Source organism: Uranotaenia lowii, chromosome 2, assembly GCF_029784155.1.
Source record: "Uranotaenia lowii strain MFRU-FL chromosome 2, ASM2978415v1, whole genome shotgun sequence".
Taxonomy (NCBI): Eukaryota; Metazoa; Arthropoda; class Insecta; order Diptera; family Culicidae; genus Uranotaenia; species Uranotaenia lowii.
Genome location: NC_073692.1, coordinates 249,959,523 through 249,974,960, shown reverse-complemented (window position 1 = coordinate 249,974,960; position 15,438 = coordinate 249,959,523). Strand labels below are relative to the sequence as shown.

At 36.5% G+C, this 15,438-nt stretch overlaps 3 protein-coding genes across 4 annotated transcripts in view; 2 read left to right on the top strand and 1 right to left on the bottom strand.

Annotated features, from left to right (window-relative positions):
- Positions 1–15,438, top strand: part of LOC129743880 (probable serine/threonine-protein kinase DDB_G0277071) — a 329,957-nt gene that overhangs the window by 243,358 nt on the left and 71,161 nt on the right. The window lies entirely within an intron of this gene.
- LOC129743882 (uncharacterized) lies at positions 815–4,396 on the top strand. Its single transcript, XM_055736114.1, has 3 exons — positions 815–1,305; positions 1,485–1,981; positions 2,039–4,396. The coding sequence occupies exons 2-3, from the start codon at positions 1,698–1,700 to the stop codon at positions 2,259–2,261; spliced, it is 507 nt and encodes a 168-aa protein (XP_055592089.1). The 5' UTR covers positions 815–1,305; positions 1,485–1,697; the 3' UTR covers positions 2,262–4,396.
- Positions 6,314–9,809, bottom strand: LOC129743883 (uncharacterized). 2 transcript variants are annotated; one of them, XR_008736710.1, is made up of 3 exons: positions 8,729–9,222; positions 7,795–8,671; positions 6,314–7,571 (listed from the first exon to the last, which is right to left on the bottom strand). XR_008736710.1 is itself a non-coding variant. In XM_055736115.1 (3 exons), the coding sequence occupies exons 2-3, from the start codon at positions 9,010–9,012 to the stop codon at positions 8,449–8,451; spliced, it is 507 nt and encodes a 168-aa protein (XP_055592090.1). In that variant the 5' UTR covers positions 9,013–9,225; positions 9,405–9,809; the 3' UTR covers positions 6,314–8,448. The 2 variants fall into 2 exon arrangements, 1 of the variants encoding a protein (XP_055592090.1); XM_055736115.1 differs by adding an exon at positions 9,405–9,809 and having other exon boundaries at positions 6,314–8,671; positions 8,729–9,225.

Sequence of the window (15,438 nt, the reverse complement as noted above, 5' to 3'; positions counted from 1 at the left end):
ACTCAGTTTAGAGTGACGGTTACTCAGTTGTCGCCAAAACCGCACCTACTCAGTTCTGACCAAACGGCCTTTACTCAGAACTGACTAACAGCCCTTTTCGCGACAACTGAGTCGGGGTTACTCAGAATGCGCGAATAATTTCGGGGCGGTTTTTGACCGGTTTTAATGGTGAAAAAAGGAAATTCCAACATGAATATGTAATAAAAGGATGCGTTAGTGGTTTTGAAAACATAAAACCAAAAAATTAATCGTTCAAGTTTTTATTGTTTAAAGAAATTCTCTTCAGTATTTTTACCTAAGGTGATTAGGTGATTCGGTCCGGAACGGTCCGTCTATATGCGACTATTTTGCCATACCGGGTTGATTTGTTCCTATTGCCACCATTCTTTTTAAACTCCAACGTACCGGGTTTGTCTGAGAAATTCATTGCGGAACCTCTGCACCCGTATTTGTAATGCTCCGTTTAATGTGTTCCGGCACCTCCGATGATGTTTACGATGAGATTTTTCGTTACTCTACCCTAAAATAGAATAAAAAATCGTTTAACTATTATCAAATCTACTATATGTATATTTACTATAATAAGTTGATTTTTTGTTGACAAAAACAGACTAAGTCGACTGCCTGGTACAAAATGATCAAATTTTACTCAGTTGTCGCCATCGGGCACTCGAATTATCTGAGTGCCGAATTTTCTGTCGTCTGAGTAATCTTTGCTCATGATTTCTGAGTTGTTTAGGATCAGCCGACGGTTGCTCCATACACAGTAAACGAAAATTACCGAGTTCGGTAATTTATTTTACAGATCCAGGTCTGTAACTCGAAAATTTTCGGTAATTGATCAATTTGACGTATTGTTTTTACCGAGTTCGGTGAATCAGCTCTTGATTTGCCGGAGTTCGTTTATTTTTATGTAAACAAATCGCTTTGCAGTAAATTTTCGGTAAAAAAACACCGATATCTGTGAATCAGAGTCGCTGTCAAAACAGGCGTCAAATTTCAAGCGTCCGTTTCTGGCAGCTTTGAGCGCAACTTTCTCTCTCTGATAACCACGATGTATTAGTGGCATCTCGCTTGCGCTGTATAAAAGCAAAGTCAAATAGGAAATGTTTCACTGCCATTTTATTTTCGTTTCGTCGTAGTGTAAATCTTGTATTTTATTGAAAATAAGAGGCAAATTAGTGTTTCTTTAACAGTTTTTGTTCGGTTATCGTTTGCTGAGCGAGGACAGTCCATCAGGTAGTGTCAACGAGATGCTTCAGGGAGTTTGATAACTCGTAAGCCTGAATAGAACAATCGATATGGGTAAGTCGAGGCCGCCATTTTTTTTAATTATTGAGATTCAAAATCGCTTACATTTACAGTCATTTTTCGAAACGGAGCGCTAATCTGCAAAAATACCGATGTTTTATGATGAGCCAGGTAGAAATTTTTCGTGTGTTCAGTGTCATATTCTATGGTTAATCATGAGTAATACTTTTCAGGGTGGCTTTTTCAGTTCCGTTGCAGTATCAACACTCCAGATGTCGGGATTCAAATTTGAAATGATAAAAATGAACCCGCGAGTTCCCATTTGGTGGTCACAAAATTACCATTTCGTGTCAGCGAAACTGGACTAGATTATCGCCCGAGGGCCCAGCAGGTCGTGTCGACCGAAAGCAGCAAAATTTGGTGATGTGAAAAAAAAATTATTATTTATGACATTTTCCCACCAAAAAGCCGTACCAAAATTCTATCACCATCAGCAGAGCCGAGGCATCAAGGCAGGTTGGACCGTATTGGTTTTAGCCGTCGCATTGCGAACGCAAATCAAAATAATAACATCTCGGCACAGGTATGTAAACTTTGCGGTTCCTCGGATCAGACGGGTGCAGCAACACCAGCAGCAGCTACAGGGAATCGTACATCCTCTTCGGCAGTTCACCGGACAATCCATCCCAACCTGGTACGGCGGCTACATTCCGGTTTCTCCGATAATAGGGTAAGTTTTAATGTTTATAACATGTGTGTGTCCTGACGCTTAGGTATCTGTTGCCAGGTCCAGTGCCCATTCGAGGGCTCCTTGTTTGGCGGAAGACACCGTCGACGGTCAAGAACCACCCATGATGGCTCCGGCTCACAACACAGATTACCCAAGTTATCGGACGCAGGTTCCAGTTGTCGATTGGCGCAAACACATTCGGAGGACGGCGCGAGTGGAAAGAACGCAGACCAATTCAGAATATATTATTCAAGCCACTTGGGGTCAAACCGACTGGTAGCCGAGACGAAGGCACAGTTGCTGATGCCGGATGTTAATCAGAACCAAACCTCCATCCAAGGTCCTCAAGCCGTTCTGGAGAAAACAGCGAGCAACTTAGATCCAGGTGGAATGTGGGATGGTCGAAAGTCACGTAGGCGGAAAGTTCCTGCGAACTACACTTAAAACGATGCTGTTTGAAGACCAAGGGTGAAAGATGTGTGGTGAGTCTATTTTTAGATAAACTTAATCTTAGATACAATTTTAAAGTATCCGACGATTGTTTAAGATCAACTACCTATCCAGGATTGGTATCAGTTCGATGATACGGTGATGGACACCAAACCGATCATTGTTTTCTCGGCACTTTTTTTTGAAAAGAAATTATTTTTCGCTGCCTGTTCTTATTAATTCTCATTAACGTTTCAGAGCAGTGAATTGTACCGGCGTTTAAATTTCGAGATTTTTTTTTTTTTTTTTTTTTGGGATTTTAAACCCATAGGTTTATTCATCCCCATAAATTTCGAGATGATTGTTGACATCTACACAATGCAGCCGGTTAGCAACTCGAATCAGCTCGACTTGTTGGTTCTCCAAATTTGAACGGAAATTTTATCAACAATATCGCTTCCGGTTGATATGCATAAGCTCGGCCAAGCATGCCGTTTTTGAACCGGTAAGTGGAGAAGACATTCTAAGTCAAGATTGAAATTCCCTTTTTTTTTTTTAATTTCATCGCTTATACTGTTACTTGTCTGCCTGAAATATAAACTATTCACGAGTTAGCTGAACTTCTGAAAAACTTTGCCCCCATCATCAATGAACGAGCAAAATTAGATTTTTTTTCACAAAGTGCGTTTTGTTTTGCCATAATTTTTTGATTTTTTTTTGTTCTACAGTAATTTAACATACCACATAGAAATCATACCATTCTCATCCGGGTCTCGGTGAAGAAGTTATCCCTGAACGAGCTGTAACAACCGTGGTCGATCGAATCCAAGCTATCAAAGTCAAGGTCGAATTGAACGTTTTTCGGTCAATCAATCCTTAACATCGACTACCTAAAGTACTAACTGAGGCAGGAAAATGTTGCTCAATTTGCATTATAAAAAACCTGGATGCATAGGTTTACGTGTCAAGTGATGCTGAGCATTCAACAAGGACACAGATCCAGGATTCCTTGTGAACGAAATACTTTAGCTTTTCGCACGATATCATCGATGACTACATGAATCAGGTATTAAAATCTTGTTATGGTTATAAATAAACTTACAAGCATTTTTAAAGATTTACTGAAATTTAAAATTGTAACATTTTTTATTTAATTTTCGCTTCTGTCAATCTAAAACGTTTCATATGGCCATAGGTACTCGAGATGCTGAAAGCCGAATTCAACCTGGGATAACTGACGCGGTCTATGTCGACAAGATCAGCAGCACCAAGGTGGACATCACATGCGAACGGTAAAAGTATCTATCGTGCTGTATATCCATGTATGCCCTAGGTTTTCGATATTTTGGAAAAGTACGCCGAAGTTGGTATCACCCGAACGAGCTGCAAAAAGGTTATCAGTTTAGCACCTTTACCGTCACGCTTCGGAAAGGACACCCGGTTCCAGTAGGTCGTGCTCAATTTTCAGCAGATATTTTCGTGGACTCCCCTGGATAACATCACCGCAACTATGTTCTTTCAGAATACGTTTTACTGGTGCAGTTGAAAGAATCGTTCAACGCTGCGCCTGACCATTATTACTCTGCTGTTCTATAGGAAAAAGCCGAAAGGGGTTACGCACATGTAGAACAATGTTGATATCTTGTGTGTGATGTTCGATATCAATTTGTTTAGTTATGTTTAAATAAATAGCAAAAGGCGTAACTCCTAAAGAGTTATAAGTGTAAGTTTTGTCTTTTTTATTATCCGAATTGATAGTTTTAGCTGAAGGCGTCGTCTTTTAAATATTTTTATGACTTAAAGCAAACATAACGTAAGAATTCACAGACACGGTAAATACAAATGAGTGTTTATTCATAATCCTTACCTGGAGCTGGAATTTAGTTGCTTTATCTCAACTCAAAATATTCTTCTTTTTCAGATCTATATTTTTGAAAATCGGATAACCACAGCCTCCTTTCATTGAACTTGATTGAATTAATAAGGCATGGCTCTAAAAAATTTCATTCCAGAAAATGCTTCAGGCAAAAACCATAAGATTTGACTGGCTTTTAAGCCCAAAAAGTCAAAAAACAGATAGTTTCTACCAACAACCGTAAAACGTAAGTAATTGCAGCTTTTGATGAAAAACGGATTACGCTAGATGATCGGAATGCCCAGAAGACACTTGCAGCGAAATTGTGATGAGCGCAGGACTAAATAATAATAATGATAATAATTTTGAAGGTCTCTGATAAATATTATTATTATTATTAAGCCCATCAGAATTAACATTTTTCGATTCAAGTGTCTTCTGGAGACTCCGATTATCTCGCGCAATTCACTGTGCATCATAAGCTGAAATTATCGAACGTTTTACGGTTTATGGTAAAAATTACCGAAACGGCATTTCGGCAAATATCACCGGCATTTCGGTAAAATTTACCGGATTTTCGGTGAAAATTACCGGTATTTCGGTAATGATTGCGAGAATTTTAGTAAAGTTTACCGGCTATTCGGTTAAATCTAACAGTATTTCGGTAAATTTTACAGATTTTCGGTAAAATAAATCACGGTATTTCGGTAATATTAACAGGTATTTTGATAGCAGTTACAGGTATTTCGGTAACTATTTAAGGTTATTTCGGTAATAATTTTAGGTATTTCGGTTAACTTTCCGGGTTCTTCGGTATATATTACCGAGCGTTTATAGTTTTTCGGATAAACATTACCGTCTTTCGGTAATAAATACAGGCAGTTCGGTGGCAATCTACAGATTGTTCGGTAATGCAACGTTGACAACTGTCAAAATTTTGACAGATGATCAAAGATTTGATTAGCAGAGTTTCGGTTATTTTTTACAGAAATAGGTCCGTAATATTTGACAGCTGTCACTTCTCTGCCATGAAATAAATTACCGAACGGTTTAACGAGTTACACAGTAAACGAAAATTACCGAGTTCAGTAATTTTTTTACCGAAATCCTAACATGTGTAACTCGTTAAACCGTTCGGTAATTTATTTCATGGCAGAGAAGTGACAGCTGTCAAATATTACGGACCTATTTCTGTAAAAAATAACCGAAACTCTGCTAATCAAATCTTTGATCATCTGTCAAAATTTTGACAGTTGTCAACGTTGCATTACCGAACAATCTGTAGATTGCCACCGAACTGCCTGTATTTATTACCGAAAGACGGTAATGTTTATCCGAAAAACTATAAACGCTCGGTAATATATACCGAAGAACCCGGAAAGTTAACCGAAATACCTAAAATTATTACCGAAATAACCTTAAATAGTTACCGAAATACCTGTAACTGCTATCAAAATACCTGTTAATATTACCGAAATACCGTGATTTATTTTACCGAAAATCTGTAAAATTTACCGAAATACTGTTAGATTTAACCGAATAGCCGGTAAACTTTACTAAAATTCTCGCAATCATTACCGAAATACCGGTAATTTTCACCGAAAATCCGGTAAATTTTACCGAAATGCCGGTGATATTTGCCGAAATGCCGTTTCGGTAATTTTTACCATAAACCGTAAAACGTTCGATAATTTCAGCTTATGATGCACAGTGAATTGCGCGAGATAATCGGAGTCTCCAGAAGACACTTGAATCGAAAAATGTTAATTCTGATGGGCTTAATAATAATAATAATATTTATCAGAGACCTTCAAAATTATTATCATTATTATTATTTAGTCCTGCGCTCATCACAATTTCGCTGCAAGTGTCTTCTGGGCATTCCGATCATCTAGCGTAATCCGTTTTTCATCAAAAGCTGCAATTACTTACGTTTTACGGTTGTTGGTAGAAACTATCTGTTTTTTGACTTTTTGGGCTTAAAAGCCAGTCAAATCTTATGGTTTTTGCCTGAAGCATTTTCTGGAATGAAATTTTTTAGAGCCATGCCTTATTAATTCAATCAAGTTCAATGAAAGGAGGCTGTGGTTATCCGATTTTCAAAAATATAGATCTGAAAAAGAAGAATATTTTGAGTTGAGATAAAGCAACTAAATTCCAGCTCCAGGTAAGGATTATGAATAAACACTCATTTGTATTTACCGTGTCTGTGAATTCTTACGTTATGTTTGCTTTAAGTCATAAAAATATTTAAAAGACGACGCCTTCAGCTAAAACTATCAATTCGGATAATAAAAAAGACAAAACTTACACTTATAACTCTTTAGGAGTTACGCCTTTTGCTATTTATTTAAACATAACTAAACAAATTGATATCGAACATCACACACAAGATATCAACATTGTTCTACATGTGCGTAACCCCTTTCGGCTTTTTCCTATAGAACAGCAGAGTAATAATGGTCAGGCGCAGCGTTGAACGATTCTTTCAACTGCACCAGTAAAACGTATTCTGAAAGAACATAGTTGCGGTGATGTTATCCAGGGGAGTCCACGAAAATATCTGCTGAAAATTGAGCACGACCTACTGGAACCGGGTGTCCTTTCCGAAGCGTGACGGTAAAGGTGCTAAACTGATAACCTTTTTGCAGCTCGTTCGGGTGATACCAACTTCGGCGTACTTTTCCAAAATATCGAAAACCTAGGGCATACATGGATATACAGCACGATAGATACTTTTACCGTTCGCATGTGATGTCCACCTTGGTGCTGCTGATCTTGTCGACATAGACCGCGTCAGTTATCCCAGGTTGAATTCGGCTTTCAGCATCTCGAGTACCTATGGCCATATGAAACGTTTTAGATTGACAGAAGCGAAAATTAAATAAAAAATGTTACAATTTTAAATTTCAGTAAATCTTTAAAAATGCTTGTAAGTTTATTTATAACCATAACAAGATTTTAATACCTGATTCATGTAGTCATCGATGATATCGTGCGAAAAGCTAAAGTATTTCGTTCACAAGGAATCCTGGATCTGTGTCCTTGTTGAATGCTCAGCATCACTTGACACGTAAACCTATGCATCCAGGTTTTTTATAATGCAAATTGAGCAACATTTTCCTGCCTCAGTTAGTACTTTAGGTAGTCGATGTTAAGGATTGATTGACCGAAAAACGTTCAATTCGACCTTGACTTTGATAGCTTGGATTCGATCGACCACGGTTGTTACAGCTCGTTCAGGGATAACTTCTTCACCGAGACCCGGATGAGAATGGTATGATTTCTATGTGGTATGTTAAATTACTGTAGAACAAAAAAAAATCAAAAAATTATGGCAAAACAAAACGCACTTTGTGAAAAAAAATCTAATTTTGCTCGTTCATTGATGATGGGGGCAAAGTTTTTCAGAAGTTCAGCTAACTCGTGAATAGTTTATATTTCAGGCAGACAAGTAACAGTATAAGCGATGAAATTAAAAAAAAAAAAGGGAATTTCAATCTTGACTTAGAATGTCTTCTCCACTTACCGGTTCAAAAACGGCATGCTTGGCCGAGCTTATGCATATCAACCGGAAGCGATATTGTTGATAAAATTTCCGTTCAAATTTGGAGAACCAACAAGTCGAGCTGATTCGAGTTGCTAACCGGCTGCATTGTGTAGATGTCAACAATCATCTCGAAATTTATGGGGATGAATAAACCTATGGGTTTAAAATCCCAAAAAAAAAAAAAAAAAAAAATCTCGAAATTTAAACGCCGGTACAATTCACTGCTCTGAAACGTTAATGAGAATTAATAAGAACAGGCAGCGAAAAATAATTTCTTTTCAAAAAAAAGTGCCGAGAAAACAATGATCGGTTTGGTGTCCATCACCGTATCATCGAACTGATACCAATCCTGGATAGGTAGTTGATCTTAAACAATCGTCGGATACTTTAAAATTGTATCTAAGATTAAGTTTATCTAAAAATAGACTCACCACACATCTTTCACCCTTGGTCTTCAAACAGCATCGTTTTAAGTGTAGTTCGCAGGAACTTTCCGCCTACGTGACTTTCGACCATCCCACATTCCACCTGGATCTAAGTTGCTCGCTGTTTTCTCCAGAACGGCTTGAGGACCTTGGATGGAGGTTTGGTTCTGATTAACATCCGGCATCAGCAACTGTGCCTTCGTCTCGGCTACCAGTCGGTTTGACCCCAAGTGGCTTGAATAATATATTCTGAATTGGTCTGCGTTCTTTCCACTCGCGCCGTCCTCCGAATGTGTTTGCGCCAATCGACAACTGGAACCTGCGTCCGATAACTTGGGTAATCTGTGTTGTGAGCCGGAGCCATCATGGGTGGTTCTTGACCGTCGACGGTGTCTTCCGCCAAACAAGGAGCCCTCGAATGGGCACTGGACCTGGCAACAGATACCTAAGCGTCAGGACACACACATGTTATAAACATTAAAACTTACCCTATTATCGGAGAAACCGGAATGTAGCCGCCGTACCAGGTTGGGATGGATTGTCCGGTGAACTGCCGAAGAGGATGTACGATTCCCTGTAGCTGCTGCTGGTGTTGCTGCACCCGTCTGATCCGAGGAACCGCAAAGTTTACATACCTGTGCCGAGATGTTATTATTTTGATTTGCGTTCGCAATGCGACGGCTAAAACCAATACGGTCCAACCTGCCTTGATGCCTCGGCTCTGCTGATGGTGATAGAATTTTGGTACGGCTTTTTGGTGGGAAAATGTCATAAATAATAATTTTTTTTTCACATCACCAAATTTTGCTGCTTTCGGTCGACACGACCTGCTGGGCCCTCGGGCGATAATCTAGTCCAGTTTCGCTGACACGAAATGGTAATTTTGTGACCACCAAATGGGAACTCGCGGGTTCATTTTTATCATTTCAAATTTGAATCCCGACATCTGGAGTGTTGATACTGCAACGGAACTGAAAAAGCCACCCTGAAAAGTATTACTCATGATTAACCATAGAATATGACACTGAACACACGAAAAATTTCTACCTGGCTCATCATAAAACATCGGTATTTTTGCAGATTAGCGCTCCGTTTCGAAAAATGACTGTAAATGTAAGCGATTTTGAATCTCAATAATTAAAAAAAATGGCGGCCTCGACTTACCCATATCGATTGTTCTATTCAGGCTTACGAGTTATCAAACTCCCTGAAGCATCTCGTTGACACTACCTGATGGACTGTCCTCGCTCAGCAAACGATAACCGAACAAAAACTGTTAAAGAAACACTAATTTGCCTCTTATTTTCAATAAAATACAAGATTTACACTACGACGAAACGAAAATAAAATGGCAGTGAAACATTTCCTATTTGACTTTGCTTTTATACAGCGCAAGCGAGATGCCACTAATACATCGTGGTTATCAGAGAGAGAAAGTTGCGCTCAAAGCTGCCAGAAACGGACGCTTGAAATTTGACGCCTGTTTTGACAGCGACTCTGATTCACAGATATCGGTGTTTTTTTACCGAAAATTTACTGCAAAGCGATTTGTTTACATAAAAATAAACGAACTCCGGCAAATCAAGAGCTGATTCACCGAACTCGGTAAAAACAATACGTCAAATTGATCAATTACCGAAAATTTTCGAGTTACAGACCTGGATCTGTAAAATAAATTACCGAACTCGGTAATTTTCGTTTACTGTGTACACATGTTAGGATTTCGGTAAAAAAATTACTGAACTCGGTAATTTTCGTTTACTGTGTACATGAGGCGACATCTGAGTAAAATGTAGTCGGGCTCTGGGTAAACCAGAATAAGCGAGAACAATTCCGCACTCACTAACACCATCACATTCTTTATATAAACTATCATGTGCTAAAAGTTGAAAAGGGATTATATGAAAAAAGGACCAACATCAGAGTTCAGTTACTTCAAATTATTTCTACCAAAAAATCAACGTTCATACGCACCGTTGCCGTCTTTAGCAAACTGCGCAGATTGCACCTATTTAGACCCCCGTGCAAATAATTTGCGCGCAGTAAAATCTGCTCACAGACCTATACATAGACAATGACACATATCGATATTCTTTACATCTTTGGATAAAATTGAATTAAAAACAATTGCGACTGGTGTGTCAGCGGAAATTGTCAGTGAATCCATAATTCTTTGGCTAATTTTTCAGTGATTCGAAAAACGCCCGAATAATGCATGATTTCCCGAATAGAACAGAACCATGGTATCACATTCATTATCCAATGAATTTAAATGTGACCATGTACTTCATGGTTAAAAGTACATCCGAGCGTGAAAAATATAAGAGTTTTAAACATTCCAAGTTTTTCGTGTACGGAAGATTTGATGGCTGCGGCACTTTGTTTTTCTTTCCTCTACACAATCGGCAGCTTTCTAGTATTTTTAAAATTAAAGAATTTATTCGAAGTTTTCGGAGATGGACGCAATGGTGAGTTGAAACCGAAGTTTATAAGAGACAATCAAGTTTAACCTATATTTTTTATAAATTCCAGCAAAAAAAAAAAACATCACATTGCGAGTAAATGGATGCCGGGAGCGGCTACGGAATCCCGAATAGTGAGCCTTAGACCGGTCCAGCGAACAATAAATAAATGTATGTAGCGTTATTTTTTTTAATAAATAAAAAGTTTTTAAAAATTCGTCCGTTTCAATAATACTTAACTATGAAAATGATGACAAAACCAAAAATAAATACAAAAAACCCACCATGAGCAAAAATTTTAATTACAGCGGCTTAACAATGAAAATCATCGGGTTTTCATGGTTTTACTATGAAAAAGTGGAAGCTGTTATTACCATGAACTTCATATTTTTTAGCTTCCGAATGTACACACTCATCTGGCGCAACCCCTTATAATGTAGTTTTGACCCGTTATCGGAAAAGACTGGGTTAACTCCTTTTTCATGTAAAGCCCTTGTACCCTTTATAGTGTACACAGCATGTACGTCAAACAGAGGTGAAAATTAGTAATGTAAACATGTAAAATCTACACATTATTTTGGAAGCCGCCCGCTTTGCATGGCGATGTCAGCCCTTTGATGTTAGCCCTTTAAAGTGTCAGAAGGATGGAAAGAAAATAATAAAAATAAAACTGATTTTGAATTTCTTTATTCATGCTGGTCATTTATTTATTTTCATGCTGGTGTTATAAAATATAGGTTTTAGCGATTCCATTTCAACAACTCACTTTTTAACTCAAACACAACTTTTAAACTTATTGCTTAATCCACAATGCAAACCGTATATACCATCACTATCGGATAGAATGACAAGTTAGAAGACTACCCTTTATTTAGTAAGCCAGCTTTTCTAAATAATGTGTAAAATTGACTCGATGAAACGACACTTTTTTTGACAGATCTCGGCTGTTCTTAATAATGGGTCAATTTTACAAGTTTAAGGTGTTGCGCCAAATGAGTGTGTATGGGAAATCGCCATTTTTTTCATGGTCACGCTGCATAACAATACCCCTTTTTCATGGTTATTTTCGTCAAAACGATGAAATGTATGCACAGTAAACGAAAATTACCGAGTTCGGTAATTTTTTTACCGAAATCCTAACATGTGTAAATCGGTAAACTGTTCGGTAATTTTTTCGGTAAAAAATAAACGAACATCGGTAAATCGATTCTTTATTTACCGATGTTCGGTTATTTTTTACCGAAAAAATTACCGAACAGTTTACCGATTTACACATGTTAGGATTTCGGTAAAAAAATTACCGAACTCGGTAATTTTCGTTTACTGTGTGGTCAAAAACTATGAATTCTAATGTGCATTCACGGTATCGTGGACGATAATAAGCATTGTGTAAACCATAAAATTTATGGTATGTGAATATGGAATTCGTGGTTTTTTCATTGTACAATTCTATTCGGGATAGACAACTAAATGTTTATTGATGATATTCTTTATTTAACAAAATGTTGAATAAAATGCATGATAAATTCAATTTACAATAACAAAATAGTAATGAATGCATGGTACCTTAACTGGTAATGTACTTTGGGATTTTTGATGACTGGCTGTTGCACCATGTGCGAATTATTTCTCTAAAGATCTCTTAACAGTTTAGAACAGTTAAGATTTCCTAAACAGTTTATAAAATGCTATAACCATTTGTGAACGTATATCGATATAAGGTTTTTTGGAACTTCTTTATTCATCACTTTTTTTAGAAGAGGAAAAGGTATATTTCGACAATGGGGCCCAAGTTTATCACGGTCAGCACATCTCTCACTGAAACATATAGGGTGGTTTTTTCTAGGGCCCGAAGGGAGTATCGATATAAGGTTGAATTTCATAAATATACCACGTACGATATTGTACAATTTCTAAAAATAAACAGAACGAGTTCGTCAGAATCTAATTTAAGAATTTATCAGGCAACTGTTTTAAAAAAATTTAAGACTATAAAAAAAATTCAATGCATAGCATTCAATGAACTTTTTAACTGTAACACAGTGCAATATTTGAATACAATTGAAAAAAATATTTATTTTCGAGTGAATAAATAACTGCCGCTTTGAATTAGTTAATGGGAACGATTTTTTCAATTCCCTTTTTCAGTGTAACAGTTAAGGCCGATGACATACACACAAAATTTCTGAGGCCGAAAATTAGCAAAATTTTGCTCAAATTTGACCAGCTAAGTTTTTAGCAATCAATTTAGCAAAAAAAATTACTGGAATTTAATCAAAATAGTCCAAAGTGTCCGGACTAAATTTTTACTTATTTTTCAGCAATAAAAATTATTGTTTGCTGAAATTTTAGCAATACTTTTTTCATCCCAAAAATTACTAGAATTTTAGTTATTTTTCAAGCCCTTGTTTCTTTTGGCTTGTAATATTAATGTTTAAATAAAAAATTCTAAAATCTTTTTATTCTCCACCATTTTACTCCGCACAATTCTTCATCGTGTCAACCAGGTTCATCCACCGACCGAATAATAAATAAGGGGTTAACCAGCTTACTCGATAACTGACCCGCTTTAATGGTTTGCATTCGGTGATAAATCTGAAAAAATAAATCATTTTATTCATTTATATGCATGAACTTTTTTTATGTTTTTTTAATTTCTGATCAGCTGGAATTTTAACATAGATACTTAAAATTCAAATCGAAAGCAGATTGAAATTACATTTTCTGATTTCAAATTAAGTTTGGAGATTGAGAATGAGGCACCTATTTAATTTATCAGGTAGCAATTTTAGATTCAGTTTTCAGAGTAAGAGTTAGAATAAAAATGCCTTTATTCAATTTAATGCCTTCTTTCAGAACATGAAGAAATTAGAATTTTTTTTAACACACAGATTAAGTTAAACAGTTTATAAAAACAAAAACAAAAGTAAGTCACTTGAGGATAAGGAATGAAATTTTGTAAATATGCAAAAAAATCAGATTTCGGAATAATATTTCAGAAATGAATAATTAAACAAAATTTTACCTGCTAATCGATGTCTCATATAAGAATCTTAGGAGATTAACAAACTTCACGGTCCTCCCCCTCTTATTCAACGATTTTTTGATTGGAGACACTTTTTCCCACTGGTTGCGGTCAGTTACAACTTCCCGGATGCCTTTCTGAAAAAAAGAAAATAATTAGAGAATTTTGCATAAATTGGTAAAGAAGTAAAAAAAAACATCATTTGGTAGTGCTCGTTCCAGAACCATCTTCATACCAGTTTTTGTTCTTATAGGTTTGTCCCAATCGACATACCCAAGTAACAATTTTAGTTTTATAAGAATCTACAAGAGATCTATAAATCCTCTCCTTAAATCAACTCTAAATTTTATAAGTTCCTTCAAAACATTTATAAAACGCTTATATATACAAAAAGGCCCACCTACAGGAGGTATTCCAGACAGGAATTAAAATACTTTATAAAACCATGGGAATATATAAGGCCTTTACCAAAAACTCTTCTAAGACCATGGATTCTCGTGATAGGAAAAAAATCCTTGATTGAATCAATTCTCTCCAATAGATGGTTTAAAAATGTTTATACCAAATCAAATCATTGTGACTTAATATTTTTATATTTTCTTTATCCAATAATCAAAAATCATAAAGTTACATTCGATTTTTTCAAGTTCTTCTCGCATAAAAATATTGCGCATCTGGTTTCATCGATTAATTTTTTGAAAAACTAGCAATGAAAATGCGCCCCACATTAAACCTTCGAAATTAATTAAAACAAATCAATTAATTTTCTTCATAATAGCATTCCGTTTTGTAAAAATGTTTTTTTCCTTTTCTTCTTCAGCATGATTTGATTTAATATTCTGCGAAAATAATATTTTTCTTCAATATACGGTAAAAAATTGCATTTGACGCAATAAAATTCAATAAAAAAATATTTTTTTTAACATTTTCCCTTTAAAAAATGGAGAATGAACAATAATTCCTATTTGATTTATAAAAGTCAGTTATAAAACTAGATTGTCTAGATAAATTCCTTTCCTGGAATAATTGGACTTGGTTAAATCCCTTATGCAACTTATATAACATTTCATCTACATTTTTTCTTGAAGAAAACCATATCCGGAGAAATTTGTTGGCTATAAAACTATTATGTTTTATGCAAGGCTTCCATTTTTAAGGTTATTTGACGTTTAACTAGAGCGTACAGAAGAACCCAGATGGGTTTTGGTGATTTATCCGGGAAAATAATATTCCAAAGTCCAGCCCGTTACTACGGCAAACCGGATACTCATTTCGGACAAGTGAAGCTGAACGAACTCGGATCTTGGATTGTGCGCAGCGAAAAGAGTCCCAAAGCCGAAGCCGGGACTGTGGTCACTCGCGCCTTGTGGCGATGATAGCACAAATAGCGGACACCAAAGCGGATGGGATCCGCTCTGTTTTTCAAGGTCATCGTTTAAGGAATGGTTTTACGGTACTACGGTAAGCTGAAGCATCATCGGAACAACAAGTACCTCTAAGAAGGAAGAAATGGAACACAGGAATGGACCAGTGAATGTGGGTGCTGTGGAGTCGATGTGTTATGTAAGAATAAGAACGTCACAGCCTTCCGGCGGGGATTTTCGATTCAAAACATGCTTGATGGAATCAATGTGTGTGAAGATAAAAAAGGAAATATTGACAATAAATTTTACAATATATGAAAAAGCAAAAAGTTTATTTACATTCTGTT

Bases quoted from the DNA above. Each gene is read 5' to 3' on its own strand.
- LOC129743882 (XM_055736114.1), top strand. From the start codon at position 1,698: ATGACATTTTCCCACCAAAAAGCCGTACCAAAATTCTATCACCATCAG. The intron at 1,982-2,038 runs GTAAGTTTTAAT...ATCTGTTGCCAG, and splicing joins CCGGTTTCTCCGATAATAGG to GTCCAGTGCCCATTCGAGGG.
- LOC129743883 (XM_055736115.1), bottom strand. From the start codon at position 9,012: ATGACATTTTCCCACCAAAAAGCCGTACCAAAATTCTATCACCATCAG. The intron at 8,672-8,728 runs GTAAGTTTTAAT...ATCTGTTGCCAG, and splicing joins CCGGTTTCTCCGATAATAGG to GTCCAGTGCCCATTCGAGGG.